The following is a 21,397-nucleotide window of genomic DNA, read 5'->3' as shown; positions in this document are numbered from 1 at the left end:
CATCTTTGGGTCCATTTGCCAAGCCCCTTCCCTAGCGCTCCCGGCGCGGCGCCGCAGTGCCCCCTCCGCCGCCAGGGGCCGCCCGGAAGCGGGGCTCCTCGAGCAAGGGGCGGGGAAAGGGGCGGGGCGCAGCGGTACCTGGGCCGCCGAGGAGCCGGGGGTGGGCTCTCCGGGGACAGCCGGCGGCCCCCCCAGATCCGCACCGCCAGCCGCCGGGAAGCTCGGGGCTCCGGGCGTAGAGGCTGCGCTGTCACATGGGCGGTGGCGACGGGGCCGCATTTAAGCGGCCGGGGGACGGCGCCCGCCTCCAGCGCGTCCTCGGGCTTGGCTCCCGCCGGGCGCCCCGCTCTCTGCCCGCCGGGGGCCCCGCGCCGCGCCGCACCGCGCCGCCCCCGCCGGGCCATGCGAGCGCGGGCCCCGCCGCGATGAGCTCGCACATCGCCAAAAGCGAGTCCAAGACGTCGCTGCTGAAGGCGGCGAGCGGGGGCAGCCGGGTTCCCCGCCACGGCCCTGCCCGGGAGCCAGGGCTGCCTGGCCGCCGGCTGCCCGGCACCGGCCCGGGCACGCCGCCGCCGTCCGGGGACCCCAGTTCGCGGAGGCCCCTGTGCCGGCCGGCACCGCGAGAGGAGGGCGCGCGGGAGAGCAGGCGCGGGCTCCCCCAGGCGCACTGCAGGCCCCGGGAGGCGCTGCCGGCCGCGGCGTCCCGACCTTCGCCGCCGTCGCCGCTGCCGCCGGCCCGCGGGCGGGATGGGGAGGAACGGGGGCTGTCCCCGGCGCTTGGCCTCCGGGGCTCGCTGCGAGCCCCGGGTCGCGGAGACTCCGCTCCAGCCGCCGCGTCCGAGGCAGACCCGTTCCTCCACCAGCTGCGCCCCATGCTCAGCTCCGCCTTCGGCCAGGTAAGGGCCGCGCCTCCCGCCCGCGCTCCCGGGAAAGGCGCTCGGGACCCTGGCACGGCTGCGCGCCCACAGCCCTCCTCCCGCTGCCCGCGGCCCCCGGTCACGCTCCCTGTAGTCGTTCCGCAGCCCTGCGCCCTGGCCGGCACTCCTCCTCCCCCGTGCCTGATTCAGCACCCTGTGAGCTGTCCACGCTCCCGGCCTCTTCTGGGCGAGGCACCAGCGTCTCGCCGCCCTCCACGCGTCAGAACAGGCCAGTCTTGGAAGGGAACGACCGCCGCAAACCGTCCGGAGACTTGCAGGGGTCAGCAGGGGCGCTCGGAGCGGGTGGCGCCAAATCCACTTATTTGGTCTCTTGTCAAGACTGCCAGTGAGCGACCCAAAGGAGCAAGGGGTTTGGAGTCTGGGGCATAAGAATGACTACCTCAGGGCACGCAGCCTTGCTTGGGGATGGGGAACGCTAGTCATGGGCTGTGGTGGTCCCAGAGATCTGGGAAAAGTTAGGAGAGCTAGATGGAGACTCAAAAATATGAGAAATGAGAGACGTCTGGGTAGGCAAGGAAGGGCTACACAGAGCTGTGGCTCAAATCGGTACTTCGGGGGTGTTTTAAGGAGGTTGTCACTCCCAGGATGTCACTAGGATGGCGGTTGGGCAGGTGTCAGGTCGCAGGACGTGGTGTTATGCCTCGCCTTAGTCGATATGCATTCTAGGGTCAGAAAAGTCACTAAGGGGTCACCAGTGGCTTCTCTCTTTCCTCTAGGCCTTTCTCTCAAGGGTCCTGGAAAGCTGAGCTTCTGTCCTCTCATCCAGGTCTAATCCACTTTAGGGTGTGCTGCTGGGGAGGGAGGTTTGCAGAAAGGAACCTGTGAACTCCTGAGCAAAGCCAGGGTTGCCTCTAGTTCTGAGCCCATAATTAATTCAGACTCATTGGCACAGCATTGAGACCGTTCTGCGGCAGCCGAGGAGGGAGTAATGCAGAGGTCTGATGGCAGAGTTTGCGTGGTGTGTGGAGGAAGAGGGGACCCTGAGCATTTCTGTGCTAGGATGTAGTGTAGGGTAGCCGTTTGAGGCTCCTGGCTCGCCATGCAGGGTCAGGATTCCAAGGAGGCCATGTGTATTCTGCTTCAGATCTGCACATCCCTTTTCAAAATACTACTCCATGGTTGCAGAGGCCGGTTGAGGTCTGACATGAAGGAGCTGCACGTGGATTTGGGTTGCGCGGGGCTGCTGTGCGGTGTGACAGGGCAGTGGTGTGCGACTTTGTTCCTGTGGGGAGCCCTCGTTAGCAGAGTTAGCTGGAAGCCGTTCTCCAGAGTAGAGATGTGGAGGTAGAGCTTTGGGCATTAGCGCAGTGACGTGTCGTGCTGGAAGTTCACGGAGGTGGCTTATGTATGAGGTAGGAGGCATCAGGTGTCTGGGCGGGGGTCTGTGGAGCGGGTCTGGGTTGTAAAATTGGTGACATCTGGTCAAACATGTATCAGATATTTGGGGGCATCTACTTTGCCCAGGCATTTGCGGGACGTGAGGGAGACACCAGTGAAAAAGGCAGATGGGCTTCTGGCTATTGGGAGCTTATAGTTTAGCAGTTTGTGAGGGGGGAGTCACTCGCACAGAATCACTCACTTTCTGGTTATTCATTTTGTTGCTAACATGACTTCGTTCCTAGAGAAAGAGCTCTTCTTTTTCCAGTCTTAACAGAATTTGCCTGCCTGGGCTCTTTGTGAGCGCAGAGCATTTCAGCTACCTGGTTTTCTTTCTCCTTCTGCTTTCTTAGTCCTTAATGAAGACTGTCCTCCAGTCCAGTGTTCTGAAATGTCACCAGGGTCACCTGAGTCAGGAAGAGCTGGAAGGTCCCATCAAATATTTACCACCTCCCTCTGGAAGCTCTGGTCTCTGGAGCTGCAGACTTTTTCTGTAAAGCTCAGCACATTGGGTTTGGGCTTCCTGCTGACAGCTCTAAGGCATCTGGTTGAACAACAATGACACAGAACCGAGCCTGAGACTTTTGGGTTAGAGTCTCTGGTCTCCTGAGACAGAGAGGAATTTGTCTTTACTTCCCTCCTCTGCACTGAGATTTCTGTTCTTAGAGACTGGGCCAGGACCAAGAGAAGGGACATGGGATCAGGAATACGGAAAACATCAGATAGAAATCTGTTTAAGGCAAAATGTAGTCCTGGAGAGGTCTATTTCTCATGTCTCCCAAGGTCTTTTTTTTTTTTTTTTTTTTAAATCTTAAGTGAATTGCTTAACCTCATTAAGCTACTGTTTCTTTATTTGCAAAATAGGGAAAATCATAGTACCTCACTGGGTTTGGGGGGAATTAAATGGGAAATGGAGGTATATACAGATTTTGACCAGTGCATGGACCAGAGCAAGGGCTCCATCGATATTAGTTATTATTATTGTTGTTGTTGTCATCATTGTTATTGTTGATTAACTACCAAGTGCTGTCCAGGACCACCTCCTTTCCATTTGTAATGTGGTCAGGGAGAGCTAGTACTCAAAGTGACACTGAAGGGACCAAGATAGACTCCCATATTAGGGGGAACAGGAATTAAGATCCTTTCAGTGACCTCCCAGAGCACCCTTACTGCCTGCAGGCAGATGGTGTGGTGTTGAATTGAAGTTGTAACATGGTAGCTTGGGAGAAAGTAGAGTTGTAGGTTCCAATCCCAGTGCTGTCATTTCCCATTGCTGTGACCTTGGGCCTCTTCCCTCTCTCTCTCTTTCTGGTCTGGGTTTGTTCATCCAGAAATGAGATTGACAAAGCTACCTTGCAGAGCTATTGATGAGGGCCACACAAGATTAACTATGTCAAATGGTCTGAGTCCAGTAGGTTCTGGAAAAAAGGGCAGCCTTCATTCATATTATTAATAGAGTGACTGAATATGGACCTGTGTAAGTTACTTTGAAAGCTGTCTCTGAGCCAGGCGAGAAAGGCCATTAAAGGAAGGAGCTGAATGACGAGGGACCTTCCAAAGTACCCTCTGCATGGCCAGCTAAGGACATGTCACCTAGCAGCCTAGAGAGATGTCAGACATGAACTCAGAATAGGCATGATTTGGGACAACTCTTGGCGTTGGGACTTGTAAAACTATTTTAAGAGCAGTTTTTCTGCTCCTTACTCTAAACTAGAGAAGAAACAGCCCCTGTAGAAGAGGCATATGTGTATAAAACCCACATCTCTGTCCCATCTTTCACCTTTTTCTAGCTCTAGAGACATCTCTCCCAACTTGAATAGACTAGCCCAATTTCCAAGCTGCTTTGCACATAGCACGATCACAGTATCTAATTGGTGAATGAATGACGAGTATCTCTAACCTTTGGTCTGCAGAGGTGTATTAATTCCTACAGCTTAGATGAGGGAGAAAGACCATGAGTTTGGTCCTAATAGATTCTATCATACTAAGCCTTTGTTCCTAGGATGAGGGCTGTGTATATTATTCACTCTTTCCTTGCCAAGTCTCTCCCTACTTGGGTGAGAAGCCCCTACTGCCTTTCCCCTGGGGCCTGGGGAAGGGGAAAGAGGTCAGCTTGGGGTTGATATCAGTCTTGCAGAGTCCTCCAGGACAGCTGCGTTCGCCTCTGGCTGTGTGGGGGAAGCAAAAAGGGTGCTTGAGACCTCAGATGAGACCTCATTGAACAATTGCCCTAGTATCTTCTCAGCCACCCATGAAGGTTGGCATTCTCACCCTCCACGTTAGAGATGAGGAGACAGTATCAAGAGGGGGGAAGTGGCTTGTCTAAAGGCCACACAGTAAGTAAATGACACGACTGTGATCTCTAAAGAACCGGTTGGGTGGGAAGTCACCTGAGAGTGTTTCCTATTTGTCAGAAGCATCCACAAAGCACCTCTCAGGTTACGACCCAGCTTTCCCTGAGTGTGTTCACCCTGGGCGTCATCTAAGTTTGAAGACTGGTGATAGAACTGATCAGGGCTGGAGGCCAGCCTCCCTCCTAATCAGGAATAATCAGCACCGGGTTTATCCTTCTCATCCCTCTGATCCTATTATTCCATTCCAGAACTCTTGAAGTGTAGGCTTCCGGAGGCCCAGGGGCTCCTGCCACATTGATGAGTGCCAGGAAGGTGGGGCTATGTGATGTGCTTTGCTCCTTAGAGAAGCCACTACTATTCGGCCCTTTTAAAGAATGCCTGCTAAAGATCAAGCCACCTGTTTCTTCCAGATCGCAGTTATCCCTGTCACTCAGGACCACCTCGGCCTGACCTGCCCAGTTTAAGGGAAGCTCTGAGTTTGAATCCCTGAGTCCCTTGCTGCCTTCAGCCTCAAGCTAGGGTCAACATCCTTCCCTGTAAAGAAGGGTGGGATTTATTCAAAGTGCATGACTTTTCCCTGCGGTTCTGGTTTTGCTGTTTCCTGTCTCCTGCTTCCAAGGACAGGCATATTCCAAGGTCGGCAAGTGGGTGCTGTGATCGGGGCTGGCCTGCAGGGGGCAGGAGTCACCAGGTCTGACGGAGTGGGTGTTCAGCGGAGTATGGAGAGGTGGGAGCAGCTGGCCCTGTAAGACCAATGCTGGGTTGAAAGGGGCACCTTCTAGGTGGCTGGCAGTGTGCCCAAGCCCTTTGTGTGTATTATCTCATTAACTCCTCACAACAGCCCTAGGAGGGAAGGGTTATTAGTGTACCCATTTAATAAAGAAACTGAGGCACAGAGAGATTCACAAGTCCTCAAGGTCATAGAGCTTGCTAGACAGCAGGGCAAGATTTGAACCCAGGTCTGTCCACCCCTGCATTGCAGGCTCTTAGCATCCGTGTCTGTGGTCCTCAACGCTGGCTGCAGATTAGAATAACCCAGAGCACTAACCACCACCCATGTCCAGAGTTCACCTGCAGCTATTATATCAGAGTCACCTGCCCCTGGCACTGAGACTCTCTGCTTGACACTGTGCTGCTTTTACATATGTCTTCCCAGGTAGTTAATATGAATTGGGTTTGTACCTGGAACCTAACCTGACTTTCCTTTGGGGTCCCTGGTGAGTCCCAGCTTGTCAAGAGTCTGCAGATGGCTGTTTCCTGGGCTTGACCTCCAAGTCTTTTCCGATCCCCTACAGACTAAGTCACATTCTTCTGTCTCACGTTCTTGGAGGTTTTGTGTTTCCTTCCGCCTTCATAGCATTTACCTGAAACTTGATTCAGTAAGTGCATTCATAACTCTTTAACGCTCTTGCCTGCCTGCTGGAATGTAAGCCCCCTGAAAGCCGGGGCCATGCCTATCTTGCTCCCCACAGCATTCCCAGAGCCAGGCACAGTGCCTGGCCCATATATAACTGGACAAACGATACTTCTTTTCTTCATTTTAAGAATTACTCATGAGTATTTATCGTGCGCCAGGTACATGCCCACATTTGCTTTATAAGCAAGATAAGGGGAAACCCCCTTTTCCAGGCAAGGAAACAGAAGCTCTGGAATGTGAGAAGTCAGAAGCTGGTGACAGAGCCAGGATTCAACCCCAGGCCTGCTCTCCCTTCTCACGCACCTGAGTCTCATGACTCTGACCCCCGGGTCCCGCAGAGAGTCTGGTTCATGCTCCCTTGTGGAGCAACACATCTTTGGAGAAGGCACTTATGTTAGCTGCTCACTCTTCAGTTTCAGCTCCCCAGTGTATTTCCTGCCCTTTGGGCGTCAACACCACCCCAGGCTCCTCCCTCTGTCCTCAGGGGCTGCCCCTCCTTCTCGCACCTCCTCTGGAGGTTTGGTCCAAACAAGGCTGCTGAGTAACTCCCCTGATGAAACCGTTCCATCGTCAGCAGCAGCACAGACGTCAAGAGCTATCCAGGGACTTCCTCCCACGGCTCTCTGGGAGCGGGGAGCCTGTGGCACCTTCTGGGCAGCGCCCACCCGCTCCCCTAATGGGGCTTCTGACCAGGCACCGAAGCTGGACAAAAAGTCCGTGGAAAAGCAGCCTCTCCGTAGTGAGAACACTTTCAGCGCTGCGTGCGGGGACTGTTTCATCAGGGGCAGGGAGAGTTCGGCTTCCCATGTCCTCTCTGGTGCCCCCTGCTGGGAGAAGCTGGCTGCCGGGAAACACACCTCGGCTCGGGTCATCTGGCTCTGGCTGTAGGTCTTGGGTGCGACACCTGAGGCTGAAGATGAGTTCTCATCAGACCTGGAACCAAGAGGGACGAAGAAGAGCCACTCACCTAAAAAGTTCCAGTCGTAGGACCTTGAAGACCACTTTGCAAAGGGTGGCCTCTCAGCTTTGTGGCCCAAGGAAGCCTTGAAAGATCCTCGCTCAGGATTAGGCAGAGGATTGTTTGCAGGTTGGCAGCCCTCTGTCACACCAGCACTACCTCCATCAGGCTCCCTCATCGCCATCTTTTGGTTTCTCTTGGGTTGGAGAGACCCCGAGTAGCAAAGGGAGCAGAAGGATCTGCTCGCCTCTGTTGGCTCAGCTTGTGCTTCTTCCAGCCCCGGAGCCTCATCCCATTTCAGTGATGAAGCAAGTGTGAAAAATGGAGCATGATGGGGATGTCACAAGATCTTCCAGGCCCTCAACTGGAACTGCCTGCTCTCAATCCAGCTGCAATTGCCAGGGGGCAGTTAGGATGTGTGTTTTTCCCTGAGTGCTTGCTTATGCATGTTTGTGTGCAGATTGTGTGTGTGTGTGTGTGTGTGTGTGTGTGTTTATGCACACACAAGGCTGGGAGCTGGAAGGCACCCTGGCTTTGGTGGCCCAAACTAGCCTGCTTCCCCTTCTGGGTCTGCTGGCCTCATTCCCAGCTGCAGCTGCCATTCTGGGGCCCCCTCCCTGAACCAATCTCCCTGCAGATTTGGCAGCAGGAGAGGAGGGGCTGAGGGAAGGGAAATGAACCGGAGAGAGGACTGAGCTCTAATCTGATGTAGATGATCCGGCAGCCTTCCCCCAGCTTGCTGCCCTCTGCCATCAGCTCCCCAGGCGATTTTCTCTGTGCCCTGCACTCTTCCCCTCCTGCCTTCATCTCCTTAAGAAAGTGTCCAGAAAGTTAAACCCAGACACACAAACACACACACAATCCACAAAAAAAAAAAAAAAAAAAAAATCAGAGAGCAGGAGCAGGCAGACGAGTAAGAGAGCACGCGCGCAAGAGAGAGGGCTCAGAACGGGCCAGGAGGAAGAGCTGCGCAGGCAGAGAGAGGCTGGGGTTGGCCGTGACAGGGACTAAGGTCTCTTAGTCCCCAGGAGCCTCCTTCATGGACCGGGGGATCCTGAGAGGGGCTGCCTCAGCTTAGGATGGGCAACTGTGTCAAGTCTCCACTGAGAAATCTCTCAAGGAAGGTATGTTTCTGGAGTTCCCAAGACAGGGGCAGGGGAAGGGGGCATCTTGCCATCTGTCCCAGAGTTGGGGACGGAGGGGATGGGCATCTGAAGCTTGCTATCCTTTTTATGGGTTTTGTCGAGAGCTGTGTCCCTGTTCCCACCTCCAGATTCCCTCCAGTCCCCCCGGTTTTCTGTGTCTCAGGCTCTGAGCTTAAGTTGGGACTTAAAGCTATATGGGGGGCTGTGTTTGGAAATTAGCACACAATTTAGGAAAGAAACCAGGTAGTTCCTGGGCCATAAAATGACAAGCACAGGTCCATAGAATGTGAGTGGGTGGACCCCCTCGGGGCTGCTGGAAAGGAAGACAGACAGTTGATTGGGCTTTTGACCCTGCCGCTCCTTCCCAGCTGTAGGGTGGCAGCGGGCAGGGGCAGGGGCGGGTGTCCTTCATCTCTTTGAGAGTCTCTGGTCTTCTCTGTGGTGGTCTCTAAGCCTTCTGATTTGTGGGTCTTGAAGTAGATCCCATTGCTACTGGGATATGTCCTGCTACCCTCAGTAATTCCTGAATCCGGTCAGGGAATCTCAACTAGGATCAGGCTGGTTCAGAGCCCCGGATTGTTTTCACTGAGAAATAGGATGTTGAGCAAAGGTGTCTGTAAGTCGCTTTTTGATGTGGAATTATTGCTTATACACCAGGATAATATGCTTTTGCAAGAATTCCTCTTGGAAAGCAAATTACCACCTCAAAACATTTTTTATGCAAAGCTCGGCTTACATCTATCCGGTTTTGCTTCAAGTAGGCTCTGCCTGTGTTTCTAGCCCTCTGTAGTCAAGCTGGAGAAGAAACTCATGGATATTATTTAAAGGAAGAAGGAAAGATAGCAATGTTTTCCTCTAGTTCTGTTGTTTTCCAGTCAAGGAATTTGATTACCACTGGAGTAAAGTGACTTAACCAAGGTCTCAGGTTAACTAATGGCATCTCTGCCCCTAACCCTGTACCACCTCCTGAGTCGGTTCGATAGTCTTTTTAATTTAGGACATTCCGGGCTTTTCTGCTCATCGTCTTCCTCGTTTAGCTAAGCCGCTCACATCAAATTCTCTTTAATCTTCACGGGTCCCTTGGATTCTTCTGAGGGTTGACTGCTTCTTCTGTGCATACAACCCACATCATCTGTCATCTTAGGGGAGACTTTGGCACCACAGGTGGCCTCCATGCTGTTGCAGAGAAGCAGGGACTGACCTGAATTAGTCTAGAGGACCAGGGGGAAAGCATTTTCCCTGGAGTTCTGTCCAGAGCTTAAAGAGGTGAACTTAGAACAGGCAGCGTCCTTTTGCCCCACCCCGCCCATCTCCCCGGTACCCCACAGAGTGCTTAAGAACCGCACTTTTCAGATCCTTCCTTTCCAGCTGTGTGACCTTGGGCAAGTTACTTGACCTCTCTGGGCCTCAATTCCCCCAACCACCAGGTGGGAATACTATTATTTACCTCTTAGGGGGGTGGAAGCAAATAAAGTGCTGTGCACAGTGCCAGGAACAGAGTCCTCAGTAAATGGAGCTAGTGTTACCGACATCATGAGCCTAGTTTTTCCACTCTGGGTGTTCGGAGAAGGGGTGGAGGGAAAAAGGAAAATAGGAGAGGTTTTATTTAAGTCGGTGGAATAAGGTAAAAGACAATAAAGCACATTGCACTCACTGTTGTATTTGTTTGTGACAGTAATAATTGCTTTCTTCTGGACAGCTCCAACACACCCAGCATCTCTGATCTCATTTGCTCTTTCCCACCAAGTAGTTCTCTTGGCTATTTCATACAGAAAGGCGCTGGACTTAAGAGATAAGAGCTTTCCTAAGGCCACACAGTCCAGTGGACGCGGAGCTGAGAGTTTTGAAATGCTAGTCTGTGTGAATCCATAGCTGGTATTTTTTTTTAAAGATTTTATTTATTTATTTGACAGAGAGAGATCACAAGTAGGCAGAGAGGCAGGCAGAGAGAGAGGAAGGGAAGCAGGCCGCCTGCTGAGCAGAGAGCCCGATGCGGGACTCGATCCCAGGACCCTGAGATCATGACCTGAGCCGAAGGCAGCAGCTTAACCCACTGAGCCACCCAGGTGCCCCCATAGCTGGTATTTGATTGTATTTTAACCTCCCTAAGGGGCTGTCTCTCTCTTTCCTGCTGTCAGAAGTGTTTTTCATAGATTCCTGCGTCTGACCTTACAGGTCGTCTGGATTCCCACTCACCGCAGTGATTTCCTCTCCCACTTTGCCAAGCCCTTACTCATTTAACCCGTCCTTGAATACCTTTGGGGAGCGAGAGCTCTGACCTCCCTTCTCCTGGTCGGCTTGCATTGTTAGAAAGCTGTTGGGTCACGAGGCCAGCTGACCCCTCTCGTTGCCATGCTACACTCAGGAGATGTCCCCTTGGTGCCAGGAGACACTGTCAGCCTATGGGCTGCTGCCCACTTGGCTTCTGAGTGTGGTAACCGGGGAGCCAGGAATGGGGAGAGGTGGCCTGCTGTGGGCTTTGTACAGTGCAGGACCAGGCTGTCGGGTGCCATCACTGGCCGGGGAAGAACAGCAGCCTCCCCGGGCAACTTGGTGCCAGGCGGTATTATGATCAAGAGACGCAGTGGAAATTCCCCAGCCACCACTGGTGCCTCCTTCGTGGGAACACGTTCTTCTCCATCCCTTTTCAGTTCTTCCCTGATTGGCAAATATTCTCCCACTTCCTCTGGAGCCAGCAGTAAATGCCTTCTGGCTCCCAGCATCTTTCATGTTGCATCTCCACCATCGTCATCACCGTCATTGTCATTCCCATGGCAACTCCATGTGTTCGGCTCTAACCACGCTCCAGGCACTATGCAGTAGCTCACTTATTTCTCACAAGAATCCTGCAAGTGGCCACGTTGTTCCCCGCTGGGCAGAGAAGGAAACTAGAACACAGAGAGGTGAAGTTACCTGTCCAAGGTCACATAGCAAGGAAGCGGCAGAGCCAGAATTTGTCCCCAAGACTGTTGGAGACCAAAGCCAGTGTACTAAGTGGCCTTTCAGAGTTCTTTGCTGCCTGCTGCCTCCTCCCTCCTGCCTTGTGTTCGCTCTGAGCCAAGTGTGCGAGACTCAGCCAGAAGCAAAAAGGCTGATTCTCTACGCACATCTCAGGAGATTGCCTCTTGGGGTCCAGCCGCTCTCTACTCCCGGGCTTCCTCTTAGCCAGCCTCCCAGTTGGGAAAGTCTCTCTGGTTCTGCCCTCACTCTAGCCTGGGTCCTGGAAGCCTGTGCGAGTGTCAACGAGGCTCTGAACTCTTTTAGACGTCAAATCAGAATGGCCCTTGGTCTCTCTGACCTCTCTCAGGTTCTTAGACCACTGAAGACCCACCCTTATTGCATTCATTGAACTCGGGCTTTGCACTGAGGACCTTCACTTAGGGTCTGAACCAGGATACTACTCCTCCCTCTCTAGGCCTAAAAGAGGCTTGGGAAACTGGAAGGGAGTCTAGGCTGTAGCCCCAGAGTGTGGGTCTTTGAGGAGAAGAGGCACGAGAGGAGGGGGAGGACGAGGTAAGCTGGCAGGGAGCTGGTTCTTCTTCTCAGCCTTGGAGGACAGGCTACCCCCTCGGTCCCAGGATCTTCTCCTGGGCATGACCTTCTGTGAGCTGGAGGATCCCGGCAGCAGGATGGAAGGGTAGGGTCTGCACCCCTGGAGTTCAAGGACAAAGACAGCCCTCCAAGGTTTAGCTGCTCTGTTTCTTCTTGGGAAGGTTTGCCTCCAAGTCCTCACACTGAAGGGAGGCATCCGAGCTCAGGACTGAAGGCAAAGTGCCCTGTCCTAGATGCTGGGGGGCCTTGGGCATCCTGGGGAGGCCAGCGTGGAATAGAATGTTGTGTCTGGATGCTGCAGTTGTCCTAAGGGGACGGTCTGTGGGCAGTGCTGACTTGTTATAGCTGCATGGGAACCATCACAGAGGAGGAGGGGAGGGCCAGGGCCTGGGAGCACAGCTATATTCGGTAAGCAGAGAGGGCCCCTGCCTCAGCCTCTAGAGGTCGGGCAAGCTGGGCGGAGAGCCAGAGACAGACGGGAGGGGGAAGAAGGAGAGCTGCTGGGGGCAGACAGTGTCTAGTCTTGAGGCTGCAAACTGGGAAGAATGTGACCCACAGATGGGCTTTGCCTGGCCCAGCCAGTGCTTTAAATCAGAAGGAAACACTGGACTGAGTTAAATAGCGCTGCCCCTTCAGAGGGGACTGACAGCCTCCATTTTGCCCCAGGCTTCCCTCTTCCCCTGCCTGCTTGGTTCCATCAGCGAGGCCCCTGTGTTGGCCCCTTTCAGTCCAGCAGCCTACGTGAGCCTGCTCTGCGTGGTCCCAGCTCGGACTGTCCTCACTGTCTTCCAGTCGGGTCCAGCGGGGGCAGGGCAGCAAATCTGTTTAAGAGCATCTTGGCCAAGGCCGGTACTCATTAGTCTCTGAGTGAGCACTTCCCATTGGCTGGAGCAGAAGCCCCCCTGCACCCCCTTCTCTCTGTAAGCTTCCACGTGCATGTGAGTGTGTGAGCCTGTGCGTGTGTGTCATGAGCATGTGTGTGCCCATGTGCCACACAGCGGGTGCCCCCCCCCCAGCTCTCCCCGGAGCGTCTGTGGCAGTCAAGGATGAGACTCCATCTGTTGAACCGATTTGACTCCTGCCGTGCATCCTGAGAGCTCTCTGAACCCCGCTGTTTGACTCTCAAGGGTCTCTTCCTGAGGAGAGCACCTTCTAGGACCCGGAGCCAGGCTGAGGCCAGGAGGGTCAGTGGGACAGGGTGATGACCCCTGCCTCTCTTTTGTATTTGCTGGGTGCTGGCTGAAGATGCGCCAGGAGGAGAAGAGCAGCTATGCGGTGGTGCAGACGAGTGAGGAGGGGCTTGCAGCCAGCAGTGAGCTCCCAGGACCGCTCCTGATGCTGGCCCAGAACTGTGCCGTTATGCACAACCTGCTGGGCCCTGCCTGCATCTTCCTGCGCAAGGGCTTCGCTGAGAACAGACAGCCTGTACGTAAGTTGGCCCCCGTGGAGCCGCAGCGAGCTTGGCTTCAGAGGGCATGAGGAGGTGCTGGGAAGAAGAGGGGCTCTGTCCGCAACAAAGCGTGTGCCCTCATGGATAGTTCCTAAGCCCTCAACTTGCGAACCTGACCCCCTTTCCAAATTTCCCACCCATGGTTGCAAAGCAGTGGTGAGTCCACGTCCACTGGCAAGAAGTAACGAACAGGTGACATTGTTTTCTTGCTTGCTTGTTTTTTTGAGCACATACTCTGTGCGAGGCTCTGTGCTAAGAGCTTTGCATCGCCTCTTGTAAGGTTCAGAGCAACTCCGAGAGGTAAGTCCTATTATCATCCCCATTTTACAGATGAGGAAAATGAGTTGGAGAGGCAAATATGCTCAAGATAACAATTAGTGGGTGGTCTGACTCTGGGGAGTCTGACTCCAAGGCTTCCTGTTCTCTTAACAGCAGTACTGAGTACACAGGCCTGCCCATCCTACAGTGGGGGAAACAGTCTATGATCTGTGTTGCCCAATACAGTAGCCACCAGGTACACATGGCTATTGAGCACTTGCAATGTGGCTATTGCAATTTAAGTGAATTGTTCATTTCATTGCTTTCTGGTTCTAATCTCAATAGCCACACGTGGCTACTATGTCCGTGCAGCCTCTTCTATATGTCTGAACAGTCACAGGGAGGAGGGTAATAATGATGTTGTTACAGACACAAACATTTGCAGGTTCTACTTACTGAATGCCACATGGGAAACGCTTTACATATCTTGTCTCAGGGGATGAGATGCTCTCAAAGGCCCTGTGACATGGGTACTGGCATTAACCTGTTTTACAGATGAGGAGACTGTGGCTCACAGAGGTCAAGTGACCTGCTCAAGGCCCCACAGCTAGGAAGTATCAGATCTGGACTTTGAGCTTGTGTTTGACTCTAGAGGTCAACCTCTTCTCCCAGACCACAGATGTTGGGAAGAAAGAAGCGTGCGTGTGCTCTCTTCCCATCTGACCCCTGGGAATGGTGCTCATGGTTTCCCTGTCACACTGATGGACATCCCCAGCTCTACTGCACATACCCCCACTGCTCCACGAGGGGAGTGGGTGATCCAAGGGCCAGCCGCCTGGGCTCCACCGGAACAGCTCTGCCAGAGGCACACGGAGCAATGCTTTCCTGCTCCCTGGCTCCGGCTATGCAAGAAGGGGAGGGGGCTGCAGTGGGGGTCAGCAGCACCTGTTCTTCTCCTGTCCTGCAGAGCCAGGTCTTAGAGAAGTGGGAGGTGGCTTGAGGCTTGAAGGGTGGGAAAGGACTCAGGTCTGATGACTTGTCCTAGGGTGTATGCACGCATACACTTGTCTACTTGCTCACTTCCCTTGCTGGGAGTATGGGGCATTGCAAAAACCATCCTTTCTGGCCACCCAAGATGTTGCTCATCAGCACCCCCCACCTTTTAAAAATTTTTTATTTACTTGTCAGAGAGGGAGAGAACAAGCAGGGGGAACAGCTGGCAGAGGGAGAAGCAGGCTCCCTACTGAGCAAGGAGCCTGATGCAGGACTTGATCCCAGGACCCTGGGATCATGACCGGAGCCAAAGGCAGACGCTTAAACTGACCTAACCACCCAGGCGTCCCTCAGTGGCCCCTTTCTAGAAGATCTGAGAGTTTCCGGAGCTGGCATCTCTTGCTCTGGGGCCAGTTTACAATGGGTGGGCAGAAGTTGTCTCTTGCCTGCCTTGACCCTGTTGGGTCAGGGTCTGTCTGTGTGCACAGCTGAGATGCCTCAGGCACAGCTGAGATGCTGGGGGCCCACCTGCGTGTCTGTGTTCACGATAGGTGTGCCCCCAGCTGGCATGTGCTTCCTCACCCGGGCACAGCCTGTCCCACGTTCCTCTCACCCAAAGTCATAGAGCTGTGACGCATGGGACGGATGAGCCCTGGGCACCAGTTTTGGAGCCTATGGAACAGGTCCTGCTGGTAGGCATGCAGTTCGTGCTAGTCTGCCTGCCTCCTGGGAAGGCCTGGGGTAGCTGGCACCTCACCAGCCAGAGCCTACCCCGGGGCATCCTCCGGGCTGCTCTTTGGAGACTTTTCTGCCATCTGTTCAGATGCCTAGACCCAGGGCTTCCTGGAGTCCCCAAGGAGACCTAGGCACGGCTCAAAGCTGGAGATGTGTGCTTTGGACCCCGGTGGCAGCCATCAGCTCTGGCAGCCCCCAGGGTCCTATGCTGTGTCCCAGTACGGGGCAAGGTATAGGATGGGGTCAGGTTGGAGAAGGTGGGCCATGCCCAAGAAGCAGGGCACAGCCCTAATTCTGCCTCCACACCCGTGGCTCCTCCTCCTCCTCCTCTTCTTCCCTCTTGGGCATCCTGTCTGGTCCCAGCTTTCTGTTCCTCCAGCCCTTCTCCCGTTATCTTGCAGACTTTTTCTCTTTTGTGGCCACAACAACCCGCCTACCCTGCTTTATTTACAGGTTTTTTGTCTCCAGACCAACTCTGTTCCCTGACAACATTCTTGTGTCTGGAATGGGGACACAGATGGGGCTCTGGGGTCCCTGGTTATCTCCTGTGTCTGTGGGAGATGTGAGGCTGTACCTTTCTCCCTCAAAGACATGGTCCAGGCACTCTCCCCACCCGGTGGTTGGTGTCGCTTGGATGGTCCCCAGGTTGGGCATTTTGTGATGTCCAGGCACCTCACAGCTGCTAACAGAACATGTTCTTTTGTTTCAGGACAGATCACTGCGGCCAGAAGAGATCGAAGGTAAGACCCAGCCCCTAAGGCGAAAGGGTTGCTCAGCAGTCCAGAAAGGTGAGGGAAGGGAGATTGCTGGGAAGAGAGGCAGAGACATCTTGGCCTCCTGGGGACATGGCCTGATCCAGGGCTGGGCATTCTCTATGGGGCCAGGGGTCAGAGCAGGGCAGTCCCAGCGGCTCCAGGGTCTGGCTGTCCTGGCCAGTGGGCACTCAGGCCACCTCTGCCCAGAGGCTCTGTGGGATCCCACTTTTCTTCTTTCATTCAACCATGCCCATTTTTATTCTTTTCCTCAGAGCTCCGAGAGGCCTTCCGAGAATTTGACAAGGACAAGGATGGCTACATCAACTGTCGGGACCTGGGCAACTGCATGCGGACCATGGGCTACATGCCCACCGAGATGGAGCTCATCGAGCTGTCCCAGCAGATCAACATGAACCGTGAGTCCTTCCCCGGTGCATATCCTTCCCTTCCCGTCCCGCCACTCCCATCCTCTGCAGTCACACGGCCCCATGGCTCGGTTCTGGGCCCATCTCTTCTGGGCTCTGTGAACTGGGGCAAACCACTTAGCCTCTCTGAGCCTCTTTTCTCTGGTGTAAACTGTAAAATGAGAGGAGCACAGGAAGTCTGTGAGGGAATATCTGCCAAACAGTCCCACATGTGGGCGGCACACGGGGATTGTTAAGCAGAAGGCATATTATTCCTCTATTATTCTCCTATATTGCTCTCTGTCTCAGTGTGGGTTCTCCCAGAAGCAAGGGTTTGAGTGCGAGCAGTTTATGTGAAGGTGAAGGGAAGCGTCAGGAGGGAGCAGGGAGGTGAGACCATGAAGAGATGGAGGCCATAGCGAGTGGTCTTTCAAGCCAGCTAGCACGGAGAGTGCCGAGTCTCATTTACTAGGCAGCTCCTGGAGTCTGTGCAGCGTGCGCGCCCTGAACTTAGGGCTCTCACCTTCCTAGCCAGGTATTAAGTCATTGGCTGAAAGATGTTTTGGGTGGGGGGCGAGGGGAGTCAGTTCTCCAGCACTCCTACCTGCTGGGGGGTCTTGGAGTTGACTTTCCATTGGCACAACAAGAGTAAAGCTTGGGACAAGTGAGCCAGGTGCTCCTAACTTCTCCTTTCTCTGCCTTTCTGTTTGTATGTCTTTGGCTCTCTGTCTCTGAAATTCTTTGCCCGTCTCTCTACCCCAGTGTTTGTTTCTTATATCTGTATCTACCTCTGTCCACCTCCTGACTGGTTTCCTTGGCCTAACCCTGGCCACTCCCCTGAGCCATTCTTTGACAGACCACCTGTCCATCGTCACCTCTCTGTCCTCATTTGGCCTTTGGTTGTACCCTGGACTTGGCACTAGATAGGTCAAGGAGGGGTTCACAGTGCCTTCCATTGCCTAGACATGGGGAGTGGTTGGATGGATAACCTAGCCCTTTCCTCTGTCTCCAGTGGGTGGCCATGTGGATTTTGATGACTTCGTAGAACTAATGGGACCTAAACTCCTAGCAGAAACAGCAGATATGATTGGAGTGAAGGAACTGCGAGATGCTTTCCGAGAGGTGAGTAATGGACACTGGACAGGCAGGAGTGCAGGGGTTGTTAGAATTCCGACCCCAGCATGGTTACTTCAAGGGAAATCCAAGCCCTGGATCGCATTCTAGGGGAAGGAGCTTGGACAGAGAAGGGTCTTTGGGGGAAGGGGGGACAACGAGGCTGGAAAAGGAGCCCAACATTGGGATCTGATTCTACATTCCCCACGTTGTAGCTATTCCTCTCTCCTCTCTGCCCTCTCTAGTTTGATACCAATGGTGATGGGGAGATAAGCACCAGTGAGTTGCGAGAGGCCATGAGGAAACTCCTGGGTCATCAGGTGGGACACCGAGACATAGAGGAAATTATCCGAGACGTGGACCTCAACGGGGATGGACGAGTAGACTTCGAAGGTAAGTGGGGCTTGAATGTGGAAGAGAAGCCAAGGCAGTAGTGATGATCCATGGAGACTCCCAGCTGTGTATCCATCAAGATTCCAACTGTCCATGCTCCTACCCTTCCATTCTCTTACTCCTCCATCCACGAATCCCTGTAATCCACCTTCCCATTCATTCCTACCCCCATCCATTGGTCCATCTTGCCAAATCTCTCTCTGCATATGTTCATTCATCCATCTCTTTGTGTGTCCAGGTGTCTATCCACTCATCTGTCTCTAAACAGTTATCCATACTACTGTTCATTCATGCATTTATAGATCTGTCTATGCATCTGTTCATTCTTCTGCACATTCTTCCGGGTATCCAGTCACCCATGTACTGTCTGTCCATACATCTATACTTCTGCGTCTCTGTTCATACGTTCGTGTATCTCCATCCATCTATGCCTCTACCCACACTTCTGTTGATTTGTCTGTAGTCATTTCCCCATCTACATCCATCTTCTCATTGATCAAGCAATCAATCGATCCATCCATCCTTGTGTCTACTGACCCCATCCATCTCTACGCATTATCTGTCCACTTACTCCTCCCTCCATCCACGCTACTTTTGGAACACGCCATTCCTTAGTCTGACACCCAGGCCCCCTGAGATTGGCCACAGCTCACCTCCCCAGTCGCAGATCCTGCTGTTTCTTCACTCACTCTCCACCTTAAAGCCAAACCCTGTGGTCCATGATCCTGCCAAGCTCTCGTTTGGATGCTCTGTCCTTTTGGTCAGGATGCTTTTTATTCTGTTCTTCGCCTGGACTAAATTCTCTTAACCCCTCAAGACTCAGCAGTGGGTCTTCCTCTGGAACTTCATCACTGGTTCTAGGCTGAATTCCTCTTTTCTGGGCTTTTATAACACCTCAGGCTCTCTCTCGTTCTTCACACTGTCCCTCAAGTGCTAGCTGTATCTCCTCTTGACAGAACTTCTGGAGAAGAACATTTTATCTCTGATCTCTGTATTTCCTCATAATTCAGGACCTGGCCATAGTTAATGCTCAGTAAAAGTATTTTTTTAATAAATCAGTAATAACCCCAATAGTTATCATTTATTGTATACATGTTATGTACCAGTCACTGTACTAAGTACACTTCCATATATTATCCCGTTTTATTCTCACAACAACTCTCTGGATTGCACTCTTATTGCCTCATGATGCAGAGGAGGACTCTAAGGCTCAGAGAAGTCATACAACTTGCTTGAGATCGCCTCACTATTAAGACGCAGAGCTGGATCTTATGCCAGGCCTGGAATCTCAACCACCACCTATGTCACACTGCATGACGCCATTCAGGACAACTATGGGATGCAGGGCAAAAATATGGTAAAACATTGACTCTCTACTCCAGGAACTGGCATTCTGAGCAGAAAGTCAAGATAAGCATGCACTGGAGTGTGAGTGTATCCAGAACACAAAGGTTGGGGTGTCTTTCTTGAGGAGCAGGTAGACTCCAAGTTCGAAGACAGTGTGGCTACATGGAAAGGAGGCTTTGCTGCCACCAGATCTGAAAATTCCAGGTCATCCCGTGTCATGGTAGTGCCCCCCCCCACAGACAATGGCCCTTCCGTACAAGCCCAGCATCCCCCATTTATTCTTCTAGCTTGTATTGTACACCTACCATATGCCGAGATCCACCTTGAGGAGCCCAAGACCAGCAAGGAAAACAGAAGCCAACAGTATAGTGCATACTGTTTTGGGGGAAATACAGCAAACTATGGGGCACAGAGGCGGCATCTGTGCCAAACTGGTGGGGGAATTAAGGAAGGCTTCCTGGAGGGGGCTATAAATCAGTAGAACCCTAAGGGATGAGTAGGACCAACCAGGTGAAAAAGAAGGAAGGGATATTCACCCAAATGAACTGAAACTTACGTCCACACGGAAACCTGCACATGGATGTTTATAGCAGCTTTATTTACAGTTGCCAAAACCTGGAAGTAACCAAGGTGTCCTTCAGCTGGTGAGTGGATAGTAAACTGTGACAATGGAGTATTATTCACACTAAAATGAAATGAGCTATCAAACCACGAAAAGACACAGAGAAATCTTAAGTGCATATCGCTAAGTGAAAGAAGCCAATCTGAAAGGGCTACATCGTGCGTGATTCCAACTGTATGACATTCTCGAAAAGACAAAACTATGGAGACGATGAAAAGATCAGTGGTTGCCAGGGGTTTAGGGGGAAGGAGGGCTGAGCTGGTGGAGCACAGAGGAGTTTTAGGGCTGTGAGGCCGTTCTGTAGGACCCTGTGGTGGTGGATACGCATCCTTAGGCATTTGCCGCAGCCGACAGAATGGACAGCATCGAGGGGGAAGCTGAGTGTTACTGTGGCCTCTGGGTAATGACACATCCGTGTCAGTTCATTGATTGTAACACCTGTCCCTTTCTGGTGCGGGGTGGTGATGGTAGGGGAGGCTGTACATGGGTGGGGCATGCCCCCTGTGAATGGGAACTCTGTACTTTCTGCATCATTTTGCCGGGAACCTAAAACTGTTCCAAATAATCAAGTCTAGTTAAAAGGAAAAGGAGAGAGAAGAGACAGGTTGTAGGCAAGCTGAGAGGCAGAGGGAGAGTGAGTGTGCCAGCTGCCCTGACAGGGAGATCAGCGTGGTTGGAGCACGGGGCAGGGGTGGGGTGTTGGCGGGGGGGAATGAACTGTGAGAGAGAGAGACATCAGCTGGGGCCACAGCATGGAGGGCCTTGAGGTCAGCAACAGGATATTGGACAATTTCCCACGGGGAGCCCTGAGAGGTTTCAGAGGGGCCAGGTAGAGAAGACAGGCCCCCGCCAGCTGCTGTGCACAAGATGGATTGGAAGAAGCCGAATGGCTGGAGGGGCCCAGCGGGGCAGTGGTGATGGGGGGGGGGCTCAGATCCCGAGAAGACCTGGAAGGGGCAGCCTGAGCTGGGCCTGACTCTGCTGTTTTCTCCCCACCTGGTCCTGTGCCCTCGCAGAGTTTGTCCGGATGATGTCCCGCTGAGGCCGCAAGGGCCCCTCCAGGACTGCCAAGCTCCCCGGTGGGAGAAGAGGAGCCGGAGTGCGCCTCACCCCGCCGCAGCCGCCGAGAGCCCAGGATGGACTGGCGGACGGGGCCTGCCTGCACCCCGGGGAGGTGCCCACCCCGGACCCCCACCCCTCCGCACTGTGAAAGACTCACAATTCCTACAACTGGAAAGGGGGGGCGCCCGCCGCTGAGGAGGCCACCGTGCCAAGCCGGCAGAGGTGACGCCGGGTGCCAAGTGCCATGGACCCAGCCGCTGCTGGCGGGGCGGGCCAGGGAGCCCGCCAGCAGCCCCCACACAGCATGTCCGCCCCAGGGCAAAGCCTCTCGCCGCCCTCCTTTGCTCCGTGCCCGTCCCAGCTCGCCACAGCCCCGTTCTCTCAGAACCAATAAAAGTATTTCCAAGGCAAGGGCAGCTGTGGGGGTCTTTTGCTTCTTGGGTCTGGTCAGACGATGCGTATTTCCTGAGTGCCAACTCTGAGCCCAGAGCCGGCCTGTAGTCCTGCATTCAACGTGCATTTAC

General features: G+C 53.6%; 1 protein-coding gene across 3 annotated transcripts; it reads left to right on the top strand.

Moving 5' to 3' along the window:
• Positions 1 to 254: 254 nt before the first annotated feature.
• CABP1 (calcium binding protein 1) lies at positions 255 to 21,057 on the top strand. 3 transcript variants are annotated; one of them, XM_044244137.1, is made up of 7 exons: positions 5,338 to 8,168; positions 12,987 to 13,166; positions 15,887 to 15,917; positions 16,205 to 16,348; positions 17,349 to 17,458; positions 17,695 to 17,842; positions 20,828 to 21,051. In XM_044244137.1, the coding sequence occupies exons 1-7, from the start codon at positions 8,124 to 8,126 to the stop codon at positions 20,851 to 20,853; spliced, it is 684 nt and encodes a 227-aa protein (XP_044100072.1). In that variant the 5' UTR covers positions 5,338 to 8,123; the 3' UTR covers positions 20,854 to 21,051. The 3 variants fall into 3 exon arrangements, with proteins under 3 accessions (XP_044100070.1, XP_044100072.1, XP_044100073.1); XM_044244135.1 differs by lacking the exons at positions 5,338 to 8,168; positions 12,987 to 13,166 and adding an exon at positions 255 to 896 and having other exon boundaries at positions 20,828 to 21,057; XM_044244138.1 differs by lacking the exon at positions 12,987 to 13,166 and having other exon boundaries at positions 7,244 to 8,168; positions 20,828 to 21,046.
• Positions 21,058 to 21,397: the final 340 nt, after the last annotated feature.

The sequence above is a fragment of the Neovison vison genome, chromosome 3 (assembly GCF_020171115.1).
Source record: "Neovison vison isolate M4711 chromosome 3, ASM_NN_V1, whole genome shotgun sequence".
Taxonomy (NCBI): domain Eukaryota; kingdom Metazoa; phylum Chordata; class Mammalia; order Carnivora; family Mustelidae; genus Neogale; species Neogale vison.
This window is presented reverse-complemented; position numbering and strand designations above follow the sequence as displayed.

Excerpts from the sequence above, each read along its gene's own strand:
- CABP1 (XM_044244135.1), top strand. The coding sequence starts at position 255 with ATGGGCGGTGGCGACGGGGCCGCATTTAAGCGGCCGGGGGACGGCGCC. Across the intron at positions 15,918-16,204 it reads GCGGCCAGAAGAGATCGAAG|AGCTCCGAGAGGCCTTCCGA; the intron begins GTAAGACCCAGC and ends TCTTTTCCTCAG. Across the intron at positions 16,349-17,348 it reads CCAGCAGATCAACATGAACC|TGGGTGGCCATGTGGATTTT; the intron begins GTGAGTCCTTCC and ends CTCTGTCTCCAG.